The sequence below is a fragment of the Staurois parvus genome, unplaced genomic scaffold, assembly GCF_062004578.1.
Source record: "Staurois parvus isolate SC_StPar_1 unplaced genomic scaffold, SC_StPar_1.0 ptg000696l, whole genome shotgun sequence".
NCBI classification, from domain to species: Eukaryota; Metazoa; Chordata; class Amphibia; order Anura; family Ranidae; genus Staurois; species Staurois parvus.
Genome location: NW_028318492.1, coordinates 11026356 through 11048824, shown reverse-complemented (window position 1 = coordinate 11048824; position 22469 = coordinate 11026356). Strand labels below are relative to the sequence as shown.

At 42.9% G+C, this 22469-nt stretch overlaps 1 protein-coding gene across 3 annotated transcripts in view; it reads right to left on the bottom strand.

The window, feature by feature from the left end:
- Positions 1-2315: 2315 nt before the first annotated feature.
- The window catches only part of LOC149446154 (transmembrane gamma-carboxyglutamic acid protein 1-like), a 68991-nt gene continuing 48837 nt past the window's right edge, over positions 2316-22469 (bottom strand). For all 3 annotated transcript variants that reach the window (XM_089653017.1, XM_089653018.1, XM_089653019.1), the window contains one exon: positions 2316-3759. In XM_089653017.1, the coding sequence (XP_089509143.1) occupies positions 3238-3759 (522 nt within the window). In that variant the 3' untranslated portion in view covers positions 2316-3237. The remainder of the gene's footprint in view (positions 3760-22469) is intronic.

Sequence of the window (22469 nt, the reverse complement as noted above, 5' to 3'; positions counted from 1 at the left end):
TACAGGGCGTTGTGGATAGGAGTCAAAATTTTGATTCACCCAAAATTCACCTGGCTGAGTCAAAAACGATACCTGGAAATTTGTTGCTAATTCCAGCAGCACAGTGGCTAAATGGTTAGCACTTCCACCTGGCAGTACTAGGGTCATTGGTTCAAATCCCAACCATGGCACCACCTGCCTGGAGTTTGCATGTTCTCCCTGTGCCCGCGTGGGTTTCCTTTTGGTACTCCGGTTTCCTCCTACACTACAAAAAAACACTGGTAGGTTAATTGGCTGTCTAAATTGTCCCTAGTTTATGTATGTATGAATGTAAGTTAGGGACTTTAGATTGTACACCCCTTGAGGGTTAGGGACTGATGTGAATATATATATATATATATATATATATATATATATATATATATATATATAAAATCGATGGCGCTATATAAGTACCTATAATAAATAAACAGACAAATCTGAATCTCATGACAACCTCCATTCATTACAGAGAATAGAATGGTAACACTATTTGGTATTTGAGTGGGAACAAAAGTGCAGAGATCAAATTAGATCTAAAATTTGATGAAGCATTGTGCATCACACAAGCATGTATGCTACTGTAATGCTTAGTCACAAGTATGAATTCTTTCTTCACTGGATTCTGATATGCAATTCTCATCCGTTGAGGAGAATGTTGATGTTGGGCGTGCTCCCCTTTGTATACTGCGACTCCTTATTGGCTCACTAAAGTAACCAAAGGACTAAGAAGGGATCAAAACCAGCTCAGAAATGTCTTGGCAAAACAGATCTGCTTATTAGAGCTGTGGTACATTTAGCTAGGTTTTAAGGAAATGATAGCCACAAAGACCATACAATCCTTGTAACAACCCAGTGGGTTTAAAATAAACCTCCCTTATGCAGGCCATAGATGGGTCGTTTATCGGCCGAATTTTCGCCTGCACGAAAAATCGGCCGATAATCACGCTGTTAGTGGGTGGGGCCAGCCCGTCGGCCGTTTTTCATGGATCTCCTCATTTATTTTTATCGGTCATGCTGGAAAATCCATGAAAACCAGTCATTTTTCGTGGATATGGGTGGCAGCATCGGCAACGGGGCTGACCAATTTCTCGTTTATCGGCCGAAAAGTTGGCCAATAAACAGCAGTCTATGGCCTGCCTTAGGGCTTGTTCTCACTTGACTTCCCAAACGCCCTTATAGCACTAGACAGCATTTTACAAGCGGTAAAAAAAAAAAAAAAAAAAATTGCACCACAAACACCTATAATTAACTTAATGGTATTAATGCCTCGCAAACGCCTGCCAGGAGTTTGAGGAATGTTCCCATAGACTTGAAAGGCTTCAACTCCTCCTGACTCAACATGAGGCGTCAATTTTGACGTGCTGCGCTGCCAATGCTTCTGTGTGAACAGCACATTGTGCTGCCATGTGTATCATTTTCATAGGCGTTTGAGCATTAAAAACGCCCCTCAAACACCTGCTTTCAATGCTAGTGTGAACTGAGCCTTACAGTGATTGTAAAGTTTTTGTTTTAAAAATAAACGTAATAATTCCTTGGTTTGTGCAATGGTTTTGCATAGAGCAGCCCTGATCTCTTCTTCTTAGGGTCCCCCGCCAATACTCCTAGTCTTCTCTGTGTGCCATATCCTGTGCGGGGCTGTGTGTGCCTATAGACACACACACACGCACACACACACACACACGCACACACACGCTCTGTCCAGCCCCTTGCTCCCTCATCACTGGATTTGATTGACAGCAGCAGAAGCCTTTGGCTTCCAAAGATCAGCACCAAATGAAGCTCAGGTTTTTTTTGTTTTTTTTTGGGGGGGGAATAGCAAAGAATGGAAGTTTTTTTTACCTTAATGCACGGAATGCATTAAAAAAGTAAAAAAAAAAAAAAAAAAAGTAATAATTTTAGCCTTTGTAACCACTTTAATATTAAAACTGACATAGTGGTTGCATTGCATGATTATGTTGAGACAATTTTCCTTGAGTAACATAGTATAAAATTTTATGTATCCAGTTTCTTTGTTACAAAAGTATTGTATCAATAAGCCTATCCAGAGTTTGATTTTTACGCCTGTATGTGGCCATTCCTCCTTAGCTTTTTTTTGGGTTAGACCCTTCCTGTGTGGTATGCTTATAGCTGTGCTGTCAGTCAGTATGGGTTGGTGGAAAGGGTGGGCACAAATTTAAGTATGTTAGGCCCTAGACTGTATAGTAACTAATTATCAATTGCGCAATAAGTAGGTAGTATTAACTAGCTGTGTTTAGGGAAATTAAAAAAACAACAACTCAAACCCAAGACCAATGTTCAGGTTTAATCTCATAACAAGGAAAGCTTTATTTAAATGACAAGACATACCTTATGAAGCAAATATTAATAGTAGACACCAATCGTTAATGTAAAATACTAGTGGTTAAAAACTATAAAAACCATTTACATTGTACAAAAAAAAGTCAATAGTATAAACAAATATGGAATTGTTCAGAAAAAAATAATAAAAATGCAAGATACTAAAAATGTTACATATTTATTTGAAAAAAAAAAAATTATCACAGATTATACCTAAAAGAAAAAAAAGGCACCTATATTTACTGTAGAACTGAGCCAATTTGTGCATGTAGGTTGTTGTGCCATCACTGAATACTTTCTTGAGGATAGTAGTAGGAATGGATGATTTCAGCCAAACATTATCACACACAAAATGAGTTTAATAACTGTAAACTCATACTAATAAATACTAAATGAAAATAACAAATTTTGAGGTCTTATTAGTATATGTCAGTTTCGAAAAATAGATCAATAAGGAAAATAGGCACACGTGAAAATAAAAAGGCATTTTATTCAAACTCATTAAAAATGTAGTTAGGTCAATAGTGGTTATATTGCAATATCAGTATAATCCCCACAGGCAAATGTATTGCAGTGAGACTAAAAGAAAATAAAAGAAAAAAAAAAAAAAAAGAAGAAGAAGTACTGTTTTAAATAATATACGGCACTTTGTAATTTTAGTGTAATAGAACGATACAGTGCACTGTATTTATCTAAAAGCAGTATGGACCCTTCATCTGTTCATCTGAGCGGTTCTTGCAGGGAATATAGTGTTCATTCTTATACTCTTTAAGAAAAAAAATAAAGATCACAAAATGTCAAAATCTGTCCAGAGCCAAATGCTATTGTACTTAAAAATTCTTCATTTGCAATAAAAAAAATAGAAAATATGTTCCTATGCTACTTAGGACTGGTTGTCCCCTCTTGAGGTATTGTGATTACAGAGGCACAAGTAGCTATTTCTTCGTATTGTGGCGGTGGCTCATTGGGACTTTGTTGTGGCTCACTTACTCTTACACCCCTTGTTCCAGTGGCTTCTTCATAAGAAGGTGGTGCGTCACAGTTCGAAGAAAATCCAGCTGACAGCGTATCTGACCGTACATCATAATCGATCAATCCACTTGGGTTCCCAGTCCTTTCAAAACCATCCTCCATTGCACACAACATATTAGAGTGCTGCTGAGCATGACTGGAAACTCCTTCACTATCTCCAGTCTCAGCCGTATTTTCTCTGGCACCTCTGGTGGCATAGGCAGTTCTTCGGCATGCTTTGTTTCTGAATACACACTTCCACAATAGCAGGAGAACCAGAGCAACAACAAAGAAGACTGTGATTAAAGGGAAGGCCAGGTAAAACGGATACCAGTTGCTGTCCGAGCTTGAGTCCCCATGTCCTCTGGTGTACTCTTTCCAAAACTCTTTCTGAAGGGAAAAAAAAACATAATAAAAAAGGTAAGTTTTCTAATGTGCAATGTTCACCTATCAAGTAAAAAAGACATTTTCAGAAAAGGAACTGTAAAAATTCCTAAATTCACAAAAAGAAATGTTCATTTATTATGCAGTACTATTTATTGAATACAATATTTCCAGACATGTAGAGGCAGAGGTGGCTTTAGGCTTTGGAGGCCTTAGGTAAAACTTAGACATGAAGCCCCACTCACACCCATAATGGGAAAAAGAATTCAAGCATCAAAATTAACTGGGGGATGGGTAAGGCAATCATTAGCAGCTCATCCCTATCCCTACCTCTGAAACCAATGATATCTCTATCCCCATCACCGAGGTCATTCCTATCCCCCCCACCACTGCCACCATTGTCAACCCTATTGCCCACCATCACTGCCACTGTTGTCATCCCGCCCCCCCCAATCAGCACTGCCACCGAAGTCATCACTACTGTCATCCCTATCTCCCCCCCCCCTCATCACCACTGATGTCATCCCTATTCCCCCATCAACACTGCCCCTAATGTCATCCCTATCCCCCCATCACCACTGCCTGATGGGGGAGGATGGAATCAGTCAGAGGCAGCAGTGGTGGAGGGGATGGGAACAGTGTCAGTCAGTCTCCTTGCTCAGTGTGTCTCTACCTGCATCTGGCTTCCTTCACGTACCTCCAGTGATGCCTCTCCTGACATGGGGTCTCCTCGCAGAACAGAGAGAGCTCCTACCCCTTCACTCTGACTGTCAGCTGATTAGCAAACTTTCTCCTCCAGTTCCACAAAATGGCAATGGTGACTTAAAACTGAACTCCAGGAATGAGACAAAATCTACTCTTGTAGTGGGGTCCATATGCACTGTAAGCAGGAAAAGTTGGATTCCCAGCTTAACCCTAAACTACTCTTAAAACTGTTCCATATACCCCCTCCTAACACAAACATCTGGATATGTACCTATTTTCAGGCAGCTTCAGTCTGGTCATCTGATCCAGCTCCCCTGTGTCAGCCAGCATGGCTTCAGGGGAGAGGAGGGAACACTCACCACGGATGGACGATTGAAACCTATGAGTAATGTCACCACTCCAGGTGTTACTAGCCGTTGTCAGAGCATGACCAGATCGGACTGAAAACAGGTCAGTGTACAAATCTTTCTTACACAGGTTTGTAAGCATAGGTGTTAGGAGGGAGTAGTTGGGGGGAGCGTTTAAGCCCAGAATTCCACTTAAAGTGGTTGTAAAGGCTGAAGGTTTTTTCTTCATTCTATGCATGAAGGTAAAAAAAAAAAAAACCCTTCTGTGTGTTGCTCCCCCTTATGCACACACAGGGCGGGGTACTTAGCAGGAAGCAGGGGCCAGAAGCACTGGCAGGGGACCCAAGAAGAGGATTGGGGCTACTCTGTAAAACCATTGCACAAAGCTAAAAAGGTATTACATTTAAAAAAAAAAAAAAACAAAATTACACAAAGGCTCAGGTGGTTTTTTTTAAGATCACTTTAAGTATTTGTTTAGCCTAGTGATGCAGGGATAAGCTGTATAACTTACCCTATCTCTTGGTCTAACAGGCTCTTGGGTTCTTTTCTTTCTGCTCGAAGCTCCAGGCTGAAGGATGTCGCTCGGCCTCAACACATACAGTGCAGGGCTATTAATCCTGCATTGTATGTGGAAGAGGTGAGCATGCAACTGAGGCAGGGAGTGCCTTAAAGAGGTGGTAGCACTGGATAGAAGGGGCCTGCCAGAGCCAGAAGTTCTGACAAGCTCAAAGCATTGTCTGACTGGTTGAGGCAGAGACCATGATGTCATCTGCCTGCCTCAGCCAGAGGAAGCCTTTTATTCCTTCAGAAAATACAAAGCATCATGTGAATGGCTGAGCAGAGCTCAGTCTAACTTGGTTTTGTTCCGGGGGAAGGACATGAAGTCCCCATCCCATTGCTGGAACACAGTGTTTTATAAAATGTATGTAGCCTCGGCTACATAGAGTATACAGCGCTGACAGTCGCTGCAGGGGTTAGGGAAGGAAATGGTTTGGACCAGCTTGATCCAAACAAACTATTTAAAGTTCAATAAAACATAGAATTAGGCTTTAACACTGACAGAGGTGCTTACAATGGTCAGATTGTATTCATTTATGTAAAACAGTTATCCCAAAAGGGAAAAAAAAAAAAAAAAACAAAAAACGGTTTCTGTAGCTAAAAAGTATTAGCTGAAGATAGGGTTTAATTTAATGTACCTCTAAATCTACTAGTTCATCTAACACAGCGGTTCTCAACCTTGGGGTCACGACCCCTTTCACAGGGGTCACCTAAGACCATCGGAAAACACATTTCTGATGGTCTTAGAAACTGAGACACCGCTCCTCTATCCGTCTCCAGACGGGTCCGCCCACATGCAGATACGCCCACATTTACCTGGACCGCAATGTGTGAGTGGGATGACATGCCGCCCCTGTCATCTGGTCACACCCCGGGGTTCACTCAACAGCTCTGCCTCCTGTAGCTCAGAAGAGGCACACAGGTGGCCAATCATCGGCGAGGATGTGGAGCTTGGAGAGGAGAAGCTGATCAGCAATGCGAAGATCAAAGAAGATTGAATGAGGGAGCTGCTGGAGCGAGTGAAGAGGAGAGCAGCCGGAGAAGGAAGACAGCTGACCGGTAAGTGTCTGTACTGTGCAGATGGTGCTGCTGCAGCCAGGTATGCTGGCTGCAGATGGGAGAGGGAGGGAGCGAGCCCAGTCCGGAGCAGGGGTCAGCAAGGTAAGTATCAGCAAGGTAAGTATCATTGGTGTCAGTGGGAGGAACAGTGCCTCATAACTGGTGTCACTAATACCAATAAATGGGGCACTATTTCCCCCCCACTGACACCAACGATGGGGCACTATTTCCCCCCCCCCCCCCCCCACTGACACCAATGATGGGGCACTATTCCTCCCACACTGACACCAATGATGGGGCACCATTCCTCCCACTGATACCAATGCTGGGGCACTATTCCTCCCACTGACACCAATGATGTGGCACTACTCCTCCCACTGCAAAATTACAGTTATGAAGTAGCAACAAAAATAATTTTATGGTTGGGGGTCACCACAACATGAGGAACTGTATTAAAGGGTCGCGGCATTAGGAAGGTTGAGAACCACTGATCTAACACGTCCAGACTTTGGAAAAGCAATATAAAGTGGCTGGAATCACTCCTATGACATAAAAGTGGCTGGAATCACCAGTTAAAAAAAAAAAAAAAAAAAGGAAATAAAGCCTAACAAAAGAAAATGAATGCAGCCACCACATCTAATAATTAGTAAGCTGCATGATATTATATTTTTGTTTTGGGGTTTAATACCTCTTTAATATTTGCAAAGGATTAAGTAATCAAAGTGAGAAATAGGACAGCATCCATTGGAAAAGAATGTGTTAAAGTCTTTTAGAACCTTATGACAACCACAAGGTGGTGCTCTGGCAAAATGAAGTAATATAACTTGCTGAAATGGTTTATATTCACGAACAATGGAACATTCCTTTAACTTTGATTAGCATTGTTTATTGTGTAGAGAAAAGAATACCTAATAAAAAGGCTTTGTATACAAAGTGTTAGAGGAAGGCAGGGACAGGAAAGTCCAAATAAATGTGTGATCTATAGCACTCACTAGAGATGAGCGAATTATTCAAAAATTCGGTTCGGCTGATTCGCCGAATTCGCTGAATAAATTTGATTCGAGCCAAATATATTCGCTGCGAATTTAACTTATAAAAAGGGTGTTTCTAGGCTTCAGAGAGCCTTTATATTAGTGCAGAACACTGTACCTTTAATTTAAATGCCCTTGGAGTCTGCTGGGGAAGAGAAATAATACTGTCAGTCAGTATGACATGCAGATGAGTGCCGTCGATCTTAGAATCACCGCACACTTCACTCATTTGGGCAGTCACGGGGCCAAAACCAGAGTGTGGAGCCACAGTGTGGCGGTGGAGGCAGCAGCAATGGGAGGCCATACAGCAACCTATGACAAAATGGAACCCACCAGCAGTGTGAGGAGACCTGAAAGTGGCACATGGCAGAGTGTGGCGATGGAGACAGCAGCAATGGGAGGCCGTACAGGGACCCATGACACACTCTGGACCTGGCAGCAGCATGAGGAGGCGGTACAGGGGCCCATGACAGATTACAGGCCTGGCAGCAGCATGAGGAGTCGGTACGGGGGCCCATGGCAGATTACGGGCCTGGCAGCAGCATGAGGAGGCGGTACAGGGGCCCATGGCAGAATGGCGGAGCGTAAGCAGCTAAAATTGAAGGCCATACAGAGGCCTATGTTAAAAAGCGGAAGCCGCCAGCAGCGTGAGCAGACGACAGAGGCACATGGCGCAGGGTGGCGGTGGAGGCAGCAGTATTCGGAAGCCATACACAGGCCTAGGTTAAAAAGCGGAAGCCGTCAGCAGCGTGAGCAGACGACAGAGACACATGGCGCAGGGTGGCGGTGGATGCAGCAGTATTCGGAAGCCAAACACAGGCCTCGGTTAAAAAGCGGAAGCCGTCAGCAGCGTGAGCAGACGACAGAGGCACATGGCGCAGGGTGGCGGTGGAGGCAGCAGCAATGGAAGGCCATACAGCACCCTATCACAAAATGGAACCCACCAACAGTGTAAGGAGACCTGAAAGTGGCACATGGCGCAGGGTGGCGGTGGAGGCAGCAGTATTCGGAAGCCATACACAGGCCTAGGTTTAAAACTGGAACCCAGCAGCGTGAGCAGACGACAAAGACGCACATGGCAGAGGATGGATCTGGCAGCAGTATGAGAAGGCGGTACAGGGGCCCGTGGCACAGTGTGGTGATGGGGGCTACAGCAACTGGATGCCAGAAAGTGGCCGATAGGGCTATATACTGCATGGAATTATAAAGTTGTAAAGACAGCGGCCTATAAGGCTATACACAGCATGAATATCATGACTTATTCTGAGAATGGTTTGGAAGGCTATATACAAAAAGTAATTCATGAGCTGTCCGGACAGCGGACAATAAGTACATATATACAAATCAATTCATCAGCTGTCCAGCCAGCGGCCTCAAAGGCGACAGATATACAAAGCAATTCCCGAGGTGTTCAGGGAGCGGCCTGAACGGCTAGGTTATTAGGTCAGTTGTGTCAGGAACTGGTGGTTTGAAATCCAGACTAATCCACGCCTGATTCATTTTCACAAACGTGAGTCTCTCCACACTTTGGGTGGACAGTCGTGTCCTCCGCGGAGTTACAATACCTCCTGCCGCACTAAACACGCGCTCCGATGCCACGCTACTGGCCGTGCATGACAGCCTTTCAAGGGCAAATTCAGCTAGTTGGGGCCAAAGGTCAAAGTTTCGTTGTCCAGTAGTCAAGGGGATTGTCTACCTCGGTTGGCAGGGTGCTGTCCAAGTAGGCCCAAGCCTGTTGTTTGAGGTCCTGCTCCAGGTCCACCTGATGCTGCTGCGGCTGGTTAGTAGTTTCCTCACTGCGCTGGTGAAGAAAGCTACTCATCATCGACTGCAGACTGAGGCAGCCGCTGCTGGTGGAGCTGCCACTGCTCCTACCACCCCACCCCTCCCCTGCTGCCATGGCAGCGGAACGCGAGCGCACAGGGCCCACAGTGTCTGAGGATGGACGTTGGCGCACAAAGGCAGAGACCAACTGACTACATAGGTGGTTTTTATAGTACTTTATTTTGGCCTCCCTCTCAGCAGGTGTGAAAAAGGCCACCATTTTTGAACGGTAGCGAGGGTCCAACAAGGTGGACAGCCAAAAGTCATCCCTCTGTCTGATGGTTATTATTCGGCTGTCGCTACGCAAGCAACCGAGCATGCTATGGGCCATTTGTGCCAAGGAATGCGAGGGACTCCCTGCCTCCATCTCCGCAGCATACTGCCACGGTGCGTCTGGGTCCTCTGTCTCCTCCTCCTCCTCTACCAGATGCTCCTGCTCCTCCACTCCTGTCCGCTGAGTGGAAAAACCACCCATTTCACTCAATAATTCCTGAGCACCAATGTCCTCCTCTACCTCCTCCTCTTCTTCCTGTCCTGCCCCCACAGGGGTCATGTGGCGTTGAGATCTGTGCGCCACGTCTACCGCACCCTGACCAGCCATTGTTAACAGCATTTGTTCCAGGACGTGCAACAGAGGAATGACGTCGTTCATCCCATAGTCCTGCCGACTCACGAATAGCGTGGCCTCCTCAAAGGGCCTGAGCAAGCGGCAGGTGTCACGCATGAGCTGCCAATGGCTGACATCTAAGTTACACAGGGGAGTACCTTTATCCGCTTGTAACATCAGGAAATCGGTGATGGCCTTTCGCTGTTCGTAAAGGCGGTCTAACATATGTAGGGTTGAATTCCACCTTGTTGCAACGTCGCAGATCAGGCGATGCTGTGGAATTCCGTTCTGCCGCTGCAGCTCAAGGAGGGTGTGCTTTGCGGTGTAGGAATGGCTGAAATGCATGCAAAGTTTACGTGACATTTTAAGGATGTCTTGCAGTGGGATGGTGGATTTTAGGAACCGCTTGACAACCAGATTGAACACGTGAGCCATGCATGGCGCATGGCACAACCTTCCTTGACGCAGAGCAGACACCATGTTCTTTCCGTTGTCGGTCAACATGGTTCCGATTTTCAGTTTGCACGGAGACAGCCATCTGTCGATTTCTCTGTTCATTACACTCAGAAGTTCCTCCCCTGTGTGACTACGTTCGCCAAGGCATACCAGGTGCAGCACAGCGCGACACCGTTGCGCCCTGCACATGTGATATGCCGGTCGGGTAATGGGACTTGGCACGGGGGTGGCGGCTGAGGACACGGCGGAAGAAGAGGTGGTAGAGGCGGACATCTTTGCTGGACCAAGGACGTGCAAACGTGGAGGCAAAAGCGGCGTGACCTGTCCAAGTTGCTGGTGCGGCTGTGCCGCAACCACGTTCACCCAGTGGGCCGTAAATGACATGTACTGTCCCTGACCGTAGTTACAGCTCCACACGTCGGCGCTGCCGTGCACTTTGGCAGAGACCGACATGCTCAAAGACTGGCCCACCATCTCTTCTACATGTGAATGCAGGGCTGGCACTGCCTTTTTGGCGAAGAAATGCCGGCTTGGCACTCTCCACCGCGGCTCGGCACAAGCCATCATTTCTCGGAAAGGTGCTGAGTCCACCACTTGGAAAGGGAGGGACTGCAGCACCAGCAACTTGGACAGGAGGACGTTCAGCTTCTGCACCGTCGGGTGCGTGCTCGCAAACTGTTGTCTCTTGGAAACGGATTCCAAGAAAGACTGCTGACGGAATCCGTGAAGAGGAGTAGCAGGAGAAGGAGCATCTGAACGAGCGGAAGATGCCAACGAGCGACAACTCCCCTCAGCAGAGGTGTTGGAGCCTTGACTGGCTGATAGAGGGCGATTGATGTCGGGTGACGGAGCAAGTAACGGAGCGGGTGATGGAGCGGGGGCTGGGGCAGGCAGAACTGCCGTATCTTTATCACGGTTTTCCCAGGCCACCGAATGGCGACGCTGCATATGCTGACGCAACGCTGTAGTCCCAACATTGGCCCCCTGGCCACGCTTGACTTTCTGGCCACATAGTCGACATACGGCTACGTTTACTTCCTCGGGCGGCTTGACGAAAAATTGCCACACCGCCGAGTAGGAAACTTTGCCCCCGCTACTCCTCACTGGCTGAGTGCTACTTCCTCCGTGCACACCGGCACCACTACTGGCCGTGGTGGTAGGCTGCAGTGGAGCTGGTGCTCTACTCCGTGGCCGTTTGGCTCCACTGACACTGCTGCGACCCTGCTGCCTCCTGGGCAACCCACCGACTGTTTTGCTCGCTGGCAAGCTGGCACCCTCTTCTCCTGATGATGCGGAAGCAATAGCCTGATGACGACGAGGCTGCCAAGTGCGATCAGCCTCATCATCATCAATTAGGGTCTCCGCGTCACTACTAGCCCCCTCGGCTGCGTGTGGGTCAGGAGACAGACCTGTCTCTAGACCGGCTACCGAGCCACTCTCCTCGCCAGTACTTCTTTGCCTGGCTGCTGAAGAGGCTGATGTCTCCCCCCCGTTCCTGACCGCCCTCTGTTAGCTCTTCCTCACTGTACAGTGGGGCTGAGCCCACAGCATGCGATACTTCGCTTGGTGAGGGAACACCAAAGGACAGGGGCAGGTAGAGGACACGTGATTTCAGTGGGCTTGCTCCCGGGCCATGCCAACTAACGGTTGTGTCTGACGTACCCACCGACCGTTGGCTGTAGGTGTCAGAGGTGACCTGGGAAGAGGAAGACGACCGAGCCAACCAATCGATGACGGCAGGGTTGTCGGTGGAGACACGACCGCTGGATGACACCGGGAGCACTGGCCTCTGGCTGCGACTAGTGCTGCCTCGACCCCTTCCTCTGCTGCCACGTCTGCTCGCTCCTGAAACATTGCCTCCTCTGCCACTCCTCTGCGTGTTGTCTGACATACTCTTTAATTCAATAAGCACCCCAAAAATAAAACCGGATTTAACTCTTTGAACATACAATAGTGGTTGTGAAGCAGAAAGTCAGTTTATTTAGCACAATCGGTCAATTGCAGCTTGCCGTTGGCTGGAAACTGTACGTTTCTGTCACTGGAATGCACTAATCACCCAAAAAATATTACCGCCACCCGGCGTCTAAATGGATCTAACTCTTTGAACGTACAATAGTGGTTGTGAAGCAGAAAGTCAGTTTATTTAGCACAATCGGCAAACTACAGCACCAACTGTGCACGACAGCCACCAAAAAAAAAAAAAGGGTGTATTTCACTTTAAATTTTCGATTCTTTGATAGCTGTGGCCCTGAGTAACGATTCTGTGTCCCTGAGTAACGATTCTGTGTCCCTGAGTAACGATTCTGTGTCCCTGAGTAACGATTCTGTGTCCCTGAGTAACGATTCTGTCCCTGAGTAACGATTCTGTGTCCCTGAGTAACGATTCTGTGTCCCTGAGTAACAATTCTGTGTCCCTGAGTAACAATTCTGTGCCCCTGAGTAACAATTCTGTGGCCCTGAGTAACAATTCTGTGGCCCTGAGTAACAATTCTGTGGCCCTGAGTAACAATTCTGTGGCCCTGAGTAACAATTCTGTGGCCCTAAAGTCTCTGTGGCCCTAACTCTGTCCCTTAATACACACAGGTCTGTCTCTCTTGAATGACCGGAGGCTAATGGAGAATTCTAAGATGGCCGCGATTTATAGCTCCACCATTACACAGTGCTGGCTGGCTGCTGATTGGCTAATGCGATCACATGTCATGAATGCATTATGGGTCATGAATGCATTATGGGTCAGCGCGCCTTGTCTGCGCGCCTTCCCAGAGATCCCCGCACCATCTTCTCTGTCGCCACACATGTCGCCGCCATTTTTGGGAAAATTCGATTCGTGCATCCGAAGTTTGCTAATCTTCGGATTCGTTGCGAATAGAATTTTTCCAAATCTTCGGAACGAATTCCACTTCGTCATGTTCGATTCGCTCATCTCTAGCACTCACCCATATGTACTGTATGTTCCAGAAGGAAATTCTATACTCTAGCTGATGGGACTGCCTTCTATTTTTCCATACACTGTGTGTGCTCAAATAACCGGGATTATGTTTTCCCAGAGATTTATTTACACTAAATCATCTTGCATTCACTTTCCTCATACAGTGCTGAGAACAGCAATACGGCAAAAAAGTGTCCATTTGTCTACCTAAACCATTGCATTCAAGTGAACTAGTTTAAGTACATTACCCATTACTCTGAATAAATTAATTAAAATAAAAGTCCAATTTAAAAATTATTTTATATTTGGGGGAATGTCCCCATCAATGAGTGAGTAGAATTTCCCCCCAAACTAAAGGAAAAGTTTTCCTTTTTTCGAATTGTTCAAAATACCTTATTATTCCTCAAGATAAAATATCTACAATTAAGAAAAAAAAATTAGCAAAAAGCCAAAGGATCGCATTACAATACCTTTTAATGGTTACCCAGGATACTTGCATGTAAAAAAAGTGATTGATTAACCTTAATAATAATAATAAAGCCCACTCACAATACAAATCTAAACATCCAAACTTCTTCCTGTGAGCACAGGGCATCAAGGACATGTCGTTTAAAGGAACATCAATCCACCCTGGGCTCACAATACAGTGATTAGGAACAAAAATATTTATATCAATAAAGCTCCCTTCATCACTGAGGATCACCCATCGCTGAATAAGAAGATAGGAAGAAGAGCACACTGAGCATCACATGACCAGCCAGAAGTCATCTGAAACAATGTAAAACAAAAAAAAAAATAAAATAAAAAAACAAAAAAACAAAACAAAAATACAACAACATGGGGGTAGAGGTAGAGCTGGTATTGATCTTTAAATAAATACTTGTAAATTGAAAAAAAGTCTATGGCAGGGATGTCAAACTGAATTTTATCGGGGGCCGCATCAGTATTATGGTTGCCCTCAAAGGGCTGGTTATATCTGTAAAACTAGATGTCCAGAGCATCCCATCCACCTGACATCAGCTGTCAAGTGTCCCCCACCCTTCCCTTACATCACAGTGCACCCCCTTACTTTGTACTACTGCCGGGAAGAAGCTGGGAAGCAGAAAGCACTGGGTCTGGAGAAGAACCAGAGGAGGGCTGGAGTCAACTGCCAGGAGACTGCTGAATGTTGAGACCAGGGTAGGCAGAGATGAGGGGGTGCTGTGGCTGAACAGAGAGGCTCAGGATCTATAGGTGGAATTCTGTCCTCTATGCTGCCTACTGCTGGACGGTGGTGCATATATCCCTTGTGCTGCCCTAGGCAACACTAAAATCGGGCCTCGCCAGCTCCCCATCCTGGCCACTTGAGTAACTTCTTCCGAAAGGGTGGCGAGGCTCGCCCCCCGCCCCAGACAAACACCTTGTTTACCTAAATGGTAAATACGCCGCTGTTGCTGCCAACATTAGTATCTCCATGGCTGCATGAAGAAGTGCAGGATCTGGTGTTGGAGTTCCGTCATCCTCTCTGCTTCTGATGGTTAAGACAAGGTGGGGTGGAGACGGAGGCGGGGGGGGGGGGGGGGGCTGCAGTGCCACATGGCCTGTTGGGCTGGATCCGGTCTGCGGGCCTTGTGTTTGACACATGAGCTCTATGAGCTCTTTCAGCGTTTCCTATAATGCTACCACCTCCCCCTCACTCCCCCTCTCTGTTGGGGTCCCTCAAGGCTCTGTCCTTGGGCCCCTTCTCTTTTCCATCTACACCTCCTCCCTTGGCCAACTCATACACTCTCACGGCTTCAACTACCACCTCTATGCCGACGACACACAAATCTATCTCTCAACCCCCCACCTCACCCCCTCGGTCTCTGCCCGAATCACACACCTACTGAGCGACATATCAGATTGGATGTCGCTCCACTTCCTTAAACTGAACCTCTCCAAAACCGAGTTTCTTGTCTTCCCCCCAGCCCGGACCCCACCCCCCATTGACTTCTCCATCACATCCAACAACGCCAATATCAAACCCGCCCTGCAGGCCAGAGTACTTGGTGTCATTCTGGACTCCAACCTATCCTTCCAGCCACAAGTCCAATCTTTAACAGACTCGTGCAGACTCCACCTCCACAACATCGCCAAAATACGCGCGTTCCTAACCCCAGATACCACTAAACAGCTCATCCACTCTCTCATCATATCACGACTCGACTACTGCAACTCCCTCCTCACTGGCCTGCCTCGCCGCTGGCTATCCCCGCTTCAGTCGATCCTGAATACGGCTGCCAGACTCATTCACCTTTCCAACCGCTCCATCTCCGCCACCCCCCTCTGCCAATCCCTCCACTTGCTTCCGATTGCGCAACGGATCAAATTCAAAATCCTAACATTGACGTACAAAGCCGTCCACCATACTGCCCCGAACTACATCACTGACCTAATATCCAAGTACCGCCCAGCACGCACACTCCGCTCCTCACAAGACCTCCTTCTCTCTAGTTCCCTGGTCTCCTCCTCCCATGCCCGCCTCTAGGACTTCTCCAGGGTGTCACCCATCCTCTGGAACTCCCTGCCCCAACCCATCAGATTATCACCTACTCTCCTCTCCTTTAGGCGCACCCTGAAAACCCACCTCTTCAGGGAAGCCTACCCCACCCCCTGCTAACTTGCCCGACCTCCTCCACTCCTCCTACCACTCCATCCCCCACAGCTATCTCCTCCTGTACCACTATCCCCTCCCTCCTAGATTGTAAGCTCGAAGAGCAGGGCCCTCAATTCCCTCATGTTTTGCATTGTATTGGTATTGTTCTGTCACACGTTCTGTCCCCCTTTGTAATGTACGGCGCTGAGCGAACTATTGGCGCTTTATAAATACTGTATAATAATAATAATAATAATAATAAATGAGCTTGCAGCATAAGGGAACTGTAAAGGATTTCTTCACATACGTCGGTTTACACAGAATACTTCTCTCCTAAGGTACACCACAGATAGCAGTGCAATCAGCATTCAACTGATAAAACGTGCCTTTATGGGCCTGGGAAGGCACGGAATCCTGCAAGGCCAACTTACAATGCACATTTTTTTTTTTACTGTAAAAAAGGCTTAAAAATGGCCCCTGTAATTTGAATCTAGCTTATAGGAAGACAGCCAGCTATAGTGTTCAGTAATAATTATCGCATCTTAATTTGTCTGAGAAAATCTAGATGTGGTCCCTCTCTGCCAGCGACACACACCACTGTCATGGAATCTCACTTTTTACTATCCCTGCAAACTACTAAATATTATAAGATATCTTCCTGCGCCTAGTGAGACACTCTACTACAGGTACTATCCTGCTGCTGTGCAATGTGAACAACACAAATATATGAAAAAATAAAATAACAGCGCAAAACATAGACCTCTACATAAAATCAAAAAAGTGCAAAAAAAAATTTTTATACAATTTAAATGGTGCAGTCCATCAAATTCTTATATAAATAATGAAATCCATCAAAATAAACAAAAGTTCAAAAATATTCAAAAATATATGTGCAAAAAAAAAAAAAGAAAAAAAGAGAAAGAAATCTTTTCACATTCTTCTTGTAAAGAAACTTCCACCTTCCACCCGTGAAAACCAATATCAAATGCACTCACCAGATATAGGTGAATAAAACGCCTTTTAGGAATTTTATGGGATCCTACACCCTCTTTCGTATCCACTCTATAGGAATCCTCTCCTCCAACATGGGCTCCACCATCCGACCAGGGAGAAAAAAATCTCAAATAGTGTGATATTGTAAGACACCATTTCATATGTGAAATCAAGGATTAAGGCCACTCACATTAATTTCACTTTAAAAAGGCATATTTATTAAGGCAAGCTTCTCTCCAGATGAACAGTAGATGCAAGGTAACCTCTCACAGAATCTCACATCACAGTCCCAGGTTCCAGCAGAAGCTCCACAGAGACCACACATATATAAATCCCACAAAGATGGCCGCTGGAACGCACCACTCAGCGTGCGCTCCACTCACCGGAAGTGACGTCGGACATGCAAAATAAAACCGGAAATGCGTCAACGCGTTTCGCCCCTCCCACAGGGCGTTCTCAAGACAATCATTTCCTGTTTGAAGCTCCCTTATATACCCAACTGGGACCCACCCCTCCGTTGTGATAGGTCTAAACCCTCCCCGGGATTATCAAAACAAACCACTCCTCCTGTGATGTAACGTGAGAATCCTTTACACATGAGGTCTATGCCTACATAATTCAGAATACTTATTAGAACCATTAGATTATCTCCCAAAAGCGACATGTGTAAACCACATGCCACCAGTGGGAAAACACGAATGTATTTTAAATTTTAAAACAATACCTCAAAAATACAAAAACTTTCTTTAATAAATAAGCAATGAAATAACAATTTTAAAATTAAAATAAAATAATTTATGAAGAATAATATAATAAAAATAAAAAATAAAATATAAAATATAATGAAAATAAAAATAAAAAAATAAATAAAAATAAAAATAAAAATAAAAATAAATGTAAATAAAAATAAAAATAAAAATAAAAATAAAAATAAAAATAAAATTAAAATTAAAATTAAAATTAAAATAAAAATAAAAATAAAAATAAAAATGAAAAAATAAAAATAAAAATAAAAATGAAAAAATAAAAATAAATAAAAAAATTATATAAAAAAATATATAAATAAAAATAAAAATAAAAATAAAAATAAAAATGAAAATAAAAATAAAATAAAATAAAAATAAAAATAAAAATGAAAATAAAAATAAAAATAAAAATAAAATTAAAATTAAAATAAAATAAATGAGAATGCAAATTCATCAAGAAATAAAGTATATATAGGAATGGAAATACTATGCTATTACCAATTAGACAGATAACAATTGATGTCTATGTCTGAATTCAACCCTTTAGGGTACAAAGATCCTAATTGAAAGATCCATTTTGTTTCATTCTGCGAGATACTTATGACCATATCTCCCCCCCTCCAGTGGGGAAGAATCCGATCAATCCCGCAGAATTTCAAACACGATGGATCTCTATTATGGCACATTCTGAAATGATAAGAGAGACTATGATGTTTAAATCCTTTTTTGATATTTCTAATGTGTTCACCCAATCTCACCGACAATTTCCTGGACGTTCTACCTACGTATTGCAGGTGACAAGAACACTCCAGCAAATACGTAACAAAAGAACTGTCACAAGATATAAAATTATTTATTTTATAAGAGGAACCTGTAGAGCAAGAATGAAACGAATCATATCTCCTCTTAGTGTCTCCTTTCATGTTTCTACATGCCAAACACCTATTACATTTATAAAACCCCACAGTGTCCAAAAAAGTTGCCTTTTTCTTCGGAATATCTGGGACATTTTTTGCCAACTTCATTCTCAGTGTGGGTGGTTTTCTGTAGACAAAAGACGGTTTCTCCGGTATTACATCATGGAGAACCTCATCCCTCTTCAGTATTGACCAGTGTTTCCTTATGATTTTCTCAATAACCTTATATTGATTTGAGTAACCCGTAATAAAAGCCAATTCACCTGTTTTCTTTTTCTTCTTTCTATTTGTTAATAATTCATCTCTATTCATCATCCCCACTTGATTCATTGCACCCATTAGAATATTTTCTTCATAGCCTTTTTCTCTGAATCTTTCCAGCAATATGTTGGCTTGCTCTTGAAATGTTTTGTTGTCATCACAATTCCTTTTAAGTCTAATGAGTTGACTTTTGGGAATAGACCTCAACCAATTTCTATGATGACAACTGTGGATTGGGATGTAAGCATTCCTATCCACTTGTTTAAAGTATGTTTTTGTATAAAGATGGTCCCCCTGTCTATAGATGACTAGATCAAGAAAGTCTATAGATTCCATGCCGATATGATTGGTAAAAGTGATGTTATAAGGATTACACTCCATTCCACGGATGTACTCCTGTGTGGTTTAGAGGAGTACATCCTGTGTGGTTTAGAGGAATGGTTTAGAGGAGTACATCCGTGGAATGGAGTGTAATCCTTATAACATCACTTTTACCAATCATATCGGCATGGAATCTATAGACTTTCTTGATCTAGTCATCTATAGACAGGGGGACCATCTTTATACAAAAACATACTTTAAACAAGTGGATAGGAATGCTTACATCCCAATCCACAGTTGTCATCATAGAAATTGGTTGAGGTCTATTCCCAAAAGTCAACTCATTAGACTTAAAAGGAATTGTGATGACAACAAAACATTTCAAGAGCAAGCCAACATATTGCTGGAAAGATTCAGAGAAAAAGGCTATGAAGAAAATATTCTAATGGGTGCAATGAATCAAGTGGGGATGATGAATAGAGATGAATTATTAACAAATAGAAAGAAGAAAAAGAAAACAGGTGAATTGGCTTTTATTACGGGTTACTCAAATCAATATAAGGTTATTGAGAAAATCATAAGGAAACACTGGTCAATACTGAAGAGGGATGAGGTTCTCCATGATGTAATACCGGAGAAACCGTCTTTTGTCTACAGAAAACCACCCACACTGAGAATGAAGTTGGCAAAAAATGTCCCAGATATTCCGAAGAAAAAGGCAACTTTTTTGGACACTGTGGGGTTTTATAAATGTAATAGGTGTTTGGCATGTAGAAACATGAAAGGAGACACTAAGAGGAGATATGATTCGTTTCATTCTTGCTCTACAGGTTCCTCTTATAAAATAAATAATTTTATATCTTGTGACAGTTCTTTTGTTACGTATTTGCTGGAGTGTTCTTGTCACCTGCAATACGTAGGTAGAACGTCCAGGAAATTGTCGGTGAGATTGGGTGAACACATTAGAAATATCAAAAAAGGATTTAAACATCATAGTCTCTCTTATCATTTCAGAATGTGCCATAATAGAGATCCATCGTGTTTGAAATTCTGCGGGATTGATCGGATTCTTCCCCACTGGAGGGGGGGAGATATGGTCAAAAGTATCTCGCAGAATGAAACAAAATGGATCTTTCAATTAGGATCTTTGTACCCTAAAGGGTTGAATTCAGACATAGACATCAATTGTTATCTGTCTAATTGGTAATAGCATAGTATTTCCATTCCTATATATACTTTATTTCTTGATGAATTTGCATTCTCATTTATTTTATTTTAATTTTATTTTTATTTTTATTTTTATTTTCATTTTTATTTTTATTTTTATTTTATTTTATTTTATTTTATTTTATTTTATTTTTATTTTTATTTTCATTTTTATTTTTATTTTTATTTTTATTTTTATTTTTATTTATATATTTTTTTATATAATTTTTTTATTTATTTTATTTTTATTTTTATTTTTATTTTTTCATTTTTATTTTTATTTTTATTTTTATTTTTATTTTTATTTTTATTTACATTTATTTTTATTTTTATTTTTATTTATTTTTTTATTTTTATTTTCATTATATTTTATATTTTATTTTTTATTTTTATTATATTATTCTTCATAAATTATTTTATTTTAATTTTAAAATTGTTATTTCATTGCTTATTTATTAAAGAAAGTTTTTGTATTTTTGAGGTATTGTTTTAAAATTTAAAATACATTCGTGTTTTCCCACTGGTGGCATGTGGTTTACACATGTCGCTTTTGGGAGATAATCTAATGGTTCTAATAAGTATTCTGAATTATGTAGGCATAGACCTCATGTGTAAAGGATTCTCACGTTACATCACAGGAGGAGTGGTTTGTTTTGATAATCCCGGGGAGGGTTTAGACCTATCACAACGGAGGGGTGGGTCCCAGTTGGGTATATAAGGGAGCTTCAAACAGGAAATGATTGTCTTGAGAACGCCCTGTGGGAGGGGCGAAACGCGTTGACGCATTTCCGGTTTTATTTTGCATGTCCGACGTCACTTCCGGTGAGTGGAGCGCACGCTGAGTGGTGCGTTCCAGCGGCCATCTTTGTGGGATTTATATATGTGTGGTCTCTGTGGAGCTTCTGCTGGAACCTGGGACTGTGATGTGAGATTCTGTGAGAGGTTACCTTGCATCTACTGTTCATCTGGAGAGAAGCTTGCCTTAATAAATATGCCTTTTTAAAGTGAAATTAATGTGAGTGGCCTTAATCCTTGATTTCACATATGAAATGGTGTCTTACAATATCACACTATTTGAGATTTTTTTCTCCCTGGTCGGATGGTGGAGCCCATGTTGGAGGAGAGGATTCCTATAGAGTGGATACGAAAGAGGGTGTAGGATCCCATAAAATTCCTAAAAGGCGTTTTATTCACCTATATCTGGTGAGTGCATTTGATATTGGTTTTCACGGGTGGAAGGTGGAAGTTTCTTTACAAGAAGAATGTGAAAAGATTTCTTTCTCTTTTTTTCTTTTTTTTTTTGCACATATATTTTTGAATATTTTTGAACTTTTGTTTATTTTGATGGATTTCATTATTTATATAAGAATTTGATGGACTGCACCATTTAAATTGTATAAAAATTTTTTTTTGCACTTTTTTGATTTTATGTAGAGGTCTATGTTTTGCGCTGTTATTTTATTTTTTCAAACTACTAAATATAATTAATCATAGACCGAGGTCTTTTATAGGCAGAACTGAGAGCTTCAGCATAGATATCTCACAATGAATGTCCCTGAATCAGTGGCCAATGCAATCTGCCAGTTTTATATTTTTTTCTGGAACTGGTAAGGTATCCATAGAACTCCTAGATTGTAAGCTCCAAGGATCAGGCCCTCCTACCCCTCTTGTATTGAACTGTATTGTCTCCCGTTATATTGTAAAGCCCTGAGCAAACTGTTGGCGCTATATAAATCCTGTATAATAATAATTCTTAGTGCCACAGTAACGTCATTCTGTCATTGTGGGAAAGTAATAGACTCAATTCACACATCTAGCACATCAGGATGAGAATCCAAATACATTTGAAAACTGCAGTTACACTACTGAAAAAGAAAAATCCCTAGCCTTGTTGAAAACCTCTGAGTCTCATGTAGGGGCAAACCATGCCACTCTCCAAGAGATACATAAGGATGTTAGGCATTTCAACCCACCATTGCATACTTATTTCTGAAATATCAGTTTGGTTAATCATGTCAGAAAGCAGAAGTAAATGAAAGCAGAGCCATTTTATATAAATATTGGTTTTCTCAAATGTGATTTTAGCTGGCCATTTAGTCACTGCTCCAGTTATGAGCGTTGCAAGTCTCAGAATGATACTTA